Source organism: Acomys minous (genome assembly GCF_964271855.1).
Source record: "Acomys minous genome assembly, chromosome: 20".
Lineage (NCBI taxonomy): Eukaryota > Metazoa > Chordata > Mammalia > Rodentia > Muridae > Acomys > Acomys minous.
This window is the reverse complement of record NC_140502.1, coordinates 4,683,092-4,688,399: the sequence shown is the minus strand read 5'-3', so window position 1 is coordinate 4,688,399 and position 5,308 is coordinate 4,683,092. Positions and strand designations below refer to the sequence as shown.

General features: G+C 61.4%; 1 protein-coding gene across 1 annotated transcript; it reads left to right on the top strand.

The window, feature by feature from the left end:
• Positions 1 to 886: 886 nt before the first annotated feature.
• Positions 887 to 3,383, top strand: CEBPA (CCAAT enhancer binding protein alpha). Its single transcript, XM_084771112.1, has one exon. The coding sequence runs from the start codon at positions 1,033 to 1,035 to the stop codon at positions 2,101 to 2,103; it is 1,071 nt and encodes a 356-aa protein (XP_084627238.1). The 5' UTR covers positions 887 to 1,032; the 3' UTR covers positions 2,104 to 3,383.
• Positions 3,384 to 5,308: the final 1,925 nt, after the last annotated feature.

Genomic DNA, 5,308 nt, shown 5'->3' with positions numbered 1-5,308 from the left:
GGTAGCAGCGCCCGCCTGGTAAGCCTAGCAATCCTAGCGCTCTAGCCTGGAGACGTAATTAAAAGAAAGTTTTCCTGTCGGAGAGGCTGGACTGGCCAAGCCTTCCAAGCTCTGGAGTTAGCGGCCGCCTCCGCTCCCCGCCGGGTCCTAGCGCCCTACTCTGAAGAGCCAGTTGGGACCCTGGAGTTCTAGAGAGAGCCTCGGCTGGGGAGAGGTGCTCTGCCTGGAATCGGTGGGGTCGCCTGGAGTTCAGAGATAAAGACAGAATCTCAGCGCTCTCCAGGATCTCGCTGTGCGCGCTAAGTTGCTGGGTTCCAAAGCAGACCCCCAACCTCCTGCGCCGCGGTTCCTGGCCACAACCTTTTAGAAACCCGGGTCGTGGCGGGAGGGTGCGGAGGGGGGCGGGCACAGGCCTAGTCCCAGCACCACGGTAGCTCAAGGCCATTCTTGAGTTCTCTCTCCGAACCCCCCCCACCCTCTACCTCTCACACACACCCCACAACCCCCACCCCCACCCCCTCTCGGCCTCTGGATGCTCCGGGACTCCCTGGTGTTGGCTGGAAGTGGGTGACTTAAGAGGCTTAAAGGAGGGGCGCCTAGCCACGGACCACGTGTGTGCGGGGGCGACAGCGCCGCCGGGGTGGGGCTGAGCGCCGCCAAGCCCGGTTCGCCTTGCAGCGCAGGAGGCAGTGGGCGTTGCGCCACGGTCTCTTTCCACTAGCGCTATGTTCCCGCCCCACTCACACCCGCCTTGGAGAGAGTCACACACGGAGGGAGGAGAGGCGGGCTCTAAGACCCAGTAGGCACCATCTTACTCGCGCCCTCGGTCCGAGACCCCTCTTGGACACCAGGGGGCGACGCCTGACCCGATTTAAAAGCGATCCCCGCGCGGGCCTGGCCATTCGCGACCCGAAGCTGCGCGGGCGCGAGCTGATCGGGGCTCTGGGTGGGCGGCGGCGGCGGCGGCAGCGGCGCCACGCGCAGGCTGGAGGCCGCCGAGGCTCGCCATGCGGGGAGAACTCTAACTCCCCCATGGAGTCGGCAGACTTCTACGAGGCGGAGCCGCGGCCCCCGATGAGCAGCCACCTCCAGAGCCCCCCGCACGCGCCCAGCAGCGCCGCCTTTGGCTTTCCTCGGGGCGCGGGCCCCGCGCCGCCCCCAGCCCCACCTGCCGCCCCGGAGCCTCTGGGCGGCATCTGCGAACACGAGACGTCCATAGACATCAGCGCCTACATCGACCCGGCCGCCTTCAACGACGAGTTCCTGGCCGATCTCTTCCAGCACAGCCGGCAGCAGGAGAAGGCCAAGGCGGCCGCGGGCCCCGCGGGTGGCGGCGGTGACTTTGACTACCCGGGCGCCCCGGCGGGCCCCGGCGGCGCGGTCATGTCCGCGGGGGCGCACGGGCCCCCTCCGGGCTACGGCTGTTCGGCGGCCGGCTACCTGGACGGCAGGCTGGAGCCCCTGTACGAGCGCGTCGGGGCGCCCGCGCTGCGGCCGCTGGTGATCAAGCAGGAGCCCCGCGAGGAGGACGAGGCGAAGCAGCTGGCGCTGGCCGGTCTCTTTCCCTACCAGCCGCCGCCGCCTCCGCCGCCGCCGCACCCGCACGCGTCTCCCGCGCACCTGGCCGCCCCACACCTGCAGTTCCAGATCGCGCACTGCGGCCAGACCACCATGCACCTGCAGCCTGGACACCCTACGCCGCCGCCCACGCCAGTGCCCAGCCCGCACCCCGCGCCCGGCTTGGGTGCTGCGGGCCTGCCGGGCCCCGGGGGAGCGCTCAAGGGGTTGTCCAGCACGCACCCCGACCTCCGCACGGGCGGCGGCGGCGGCGGCGGCGCGGGTAAGGCCAAGAAGTCGGTGGACAAGAACAGCAACGAGTACCGGGTGCGTCGGGAACGCAACAACATCGCGGTGCGCAAGAGCCGAGATAAAGCCAAACAGCGCAACGTGGAGACCCAGCAGAAGGTGCTGGAGTTGACCAGTGACAATGACCGGCTGCGCAAGCGGGTGGAACAGCTGAGCCGTGAACTGGACACGCTGCGGGGCATCTTCCGCCAGCTGCCGGAGAGCTCCTTGGTCAAGGCCATGGGCAACTGCGCGTGAGGCGCGCGGCTGCGGGACCGCCTTTGGCCGGCCCCCCTGGCCGGGGATCCGGAGAATGGCTTCGGATCGCTGGACCTCCAGGCTGCCCGGGCCAGGCCGTTGCAAGCCAGGACTAGGAGTCTAAAAGACTGGCCTGCTCCGCGTGTCCCCTCCCTTCCTCTGAGCCGGACTCGGTGCGTCTAAGATGAGGGAGTCAGGTCGGCAGTGCTTTCTCCTTCAGACGGGGAGAGTTTTCCGCAGAGCTGAGCTGGGAGCCCGGCAATTCTAGTATTAAGGAAGTGATAACTCTGTGCCTTGGATACTCAAAACTAGCTCCTTTTCCTACCGAGTAGGGGGAGCAAACATGTGCCTTGATATTTTATTTGGAGGATTCCTGTCTCCTCCGAGGCTGCAGCAGCCCCCCCCCCCCCCCGTGAGAAAATGAAGGGTGCAGGCCCAGTGCAAGAGGAGGAAATTCAGGAAGCTGAGATCCCGGCAGTACCCCAGAGCTGCCACCCCACCCCCCACCCCCGCGCAGTCCCTGTCCTTAGAGGGGAGAGACTTAGGGAGTTGGGGATTTGAGTGTAAGGGTGTACCCCTCTCTTAGCTACATGGAGATGGAGGGCTCCTAGTTTCTTGATTTTTCCCACCTCCACCTTCACTTGCCACCTCAGCTTACAGCAGGCTAGGTTTCCTGAGGGAGTTCGTGGAGAATGTGGGGGCGGAGGGGGCACCATCCCCAGTCAGACCAGAAAGCTAGGTTGTGAGTTAGCCATGTGGTTAAGAGAGAGGTGGGAGATAGGAACCTAGGTTTCTGGTCTTGGGGGTTAGGGGGGGGGGAGATGAAAGGACACCCGGGCCATCAGCCTTGTGTGTACTGTATGTCGCCAGCCGCTGTTGCTGAAGGGACTTGAAGCACAATCGATCCATCCCTGAGGGACTGGAGTTATGACAAGCTTCCCAAATATTTTGCTTTATCATCCGATATCAACACTTGTATCTGGTCTCTGTGTCCCAGCGGTGCCTTGTGCAATGTCAGTGTGCACGGGTCTATGCTAAACCACCATTTTATTTGGTCCTTTTGTTTTTGGTTTGGTTTTGCTCAGATTCTTGCCAAAATGAGACTCTTCGCTCCGGGGCCTGGGGGGAAGGAGGCCGAGTGAGGCTCTCTTTTCTTTCGGTATGGGTGTGTGTGTGTGTGTGTGTGTGTGTGTGTGTGTGTGTGTGTGTCCGTCCGTCCTCCCCCCTCTGTTTGCTCCCAGAAGACCAATGAAATGAAGTGAGCTCCGCTTCCTCCAGTTTTCCGAGGGTGTATGTAGTTGTGGGTCTTAGCAGGGGACTGCATAACCGGCTTCTTCCCCCACCCCCTAAGGCCCTGGCTCTGGGTCTGGAAAGAAGGCCACCTCCAGCCAATTCGCACACACCCCTGTGGCTGGGAGCAGGGGTGAACTGTTTCCTTCTCTTCTTTGGGGGTGGGGGGGCGGGGAGGGCGGGCGACAACAACACGGGACACACAAACTTTTCATGCTAGATGTCATATGTATTATATCTATAATATAAACATATCAAACTCAATTTTTGGTGTCTTTTTAAAACCCGAGAGAAGCCGCTCGTATGAGGTCCCTATTCTGGGTTGGGTTCCGTTTGAAACAGCAGTTTTCTGTGTCTGAGGTCCCAAGTTTGCATCTCGTGAGTCTCCCTTTCCGTTAGTGATGTGTGGTGGGGGAGGGGCGGGTGCGAGTGGGCTTTGCTCAAAGAAAGCCCAGGTAGCAGTCAGGGGAAAAGGACTCTGCGCTGAGGATTCTGGGAGTCTGAAGTCCCCTTGGAATTCTGGGGATGGAGAGGGGGTCAGGTTGTCTTAGGATCATGGCCTCTCTTTGCATCCTAAAGTAAGAGAACCCCCGCTCTGCCTGAAGGGCAAAGCCGTTCATAAGCTCTCGGCTTTAGGGGACCTGTTGGCCACATCCCCAAATCACCCAGCCCCGGGCCTAGAGAACCAGGCTCATAGGGCCTTTGCCCAGCCTCCTGAGCTGGGGCTTTGGAAAGCAAGAGTCTTCAGCCCTGCCCAGTTTGCACACTTCCGAAGGGCAGCTTGCAGGAGAAGCCCCCTTTGCACCTGCCTTACCTCCGTCTACCTAGGGAGGGGGCTGCAGCCCATCCATCATCCACCAGGGAGTCATCTGTTCCACTTTGTCCAGCCTGGACCAAACAGGGGACTGGCTTCTAATGGTTACATACCCACTGCTACGAATGCCTGGAGAGGTACACAGGCATCCTGTTCGGCTGCAGTAACAGCCAGGGGAGGGGAAAGGTGGCCCTTCCTCGCCATGCCTGCCTGACCCCAGAAGCCACTGCGCTTTTTTCACCTAGAGTGTGATAGCTGGACAGTTTACAGTATACACTGCTGAGAAGTGACAAGTTCTTTTAAATCCCTCAAACTTGAGCGTCACCGGCCTTTGCGGTTAACTTGTCCCACCGCCTTCCCTGTCCTATGCCTTGCCGGCCCCCGCTGCCGCCGCCGCCGCCTCCTCACCCATGGCTGCCCTTGGCAGAGGAAAGGCCAAAGCGCAGTGAGGAGGCGGGTGGCCTGGGAACTAGGAAGGCAGAGCCCCACCGCTTGCCTAGAGGCTGGGGCAGGCCATGGCTTGCAAGGCCCCAGCAAACCTTCTCTGAGTTCAGTGCGAATTCCAGTTTTTCTTGTTTACAGGGAATGATCCCTGACTTCCCTGCTTTGCCCCCAGAACCGATCCTAGGCTGCTGGGAGAGGTTGCGGGGGTGGGGGGGGGTGGGGGGGGTGGGGGGGGTGAGGGAGACGGGGATGGGGCTCCTGCTCCCCTTCCTCTACCACCTAGGTGTGGGCTGGTCCTCTCTCCAGCGTGCCTCATAAGGGCGCTCTTCCTGCACACTGAACCCCCAAGTTTCCTAGTAGGCCAAATTGGGAACAAGAATGGCCCAGTCACATGAAGGAAGCCTCTCCTGTGTTGGGGGGCATGTGCAGTGTGGGGGTGGCCCTGTCCGGTGTGTGCTCAGTGCCTAGTTGGGAGTGGCCTTCCAGGGGCTTCGTACTTGATGAGTAACTGAATGTTACCCCCCCCACACCCCCAAATATCTATTCAATGCCTTTTTATGTGAGGGCCTGTGCCCTGGATCAAGACACCACTGAGAACAGACTGAGACTTGTCCTTGGGGAGCTGACAACCTTGTGGTCCACCCTCACCTCCCATAT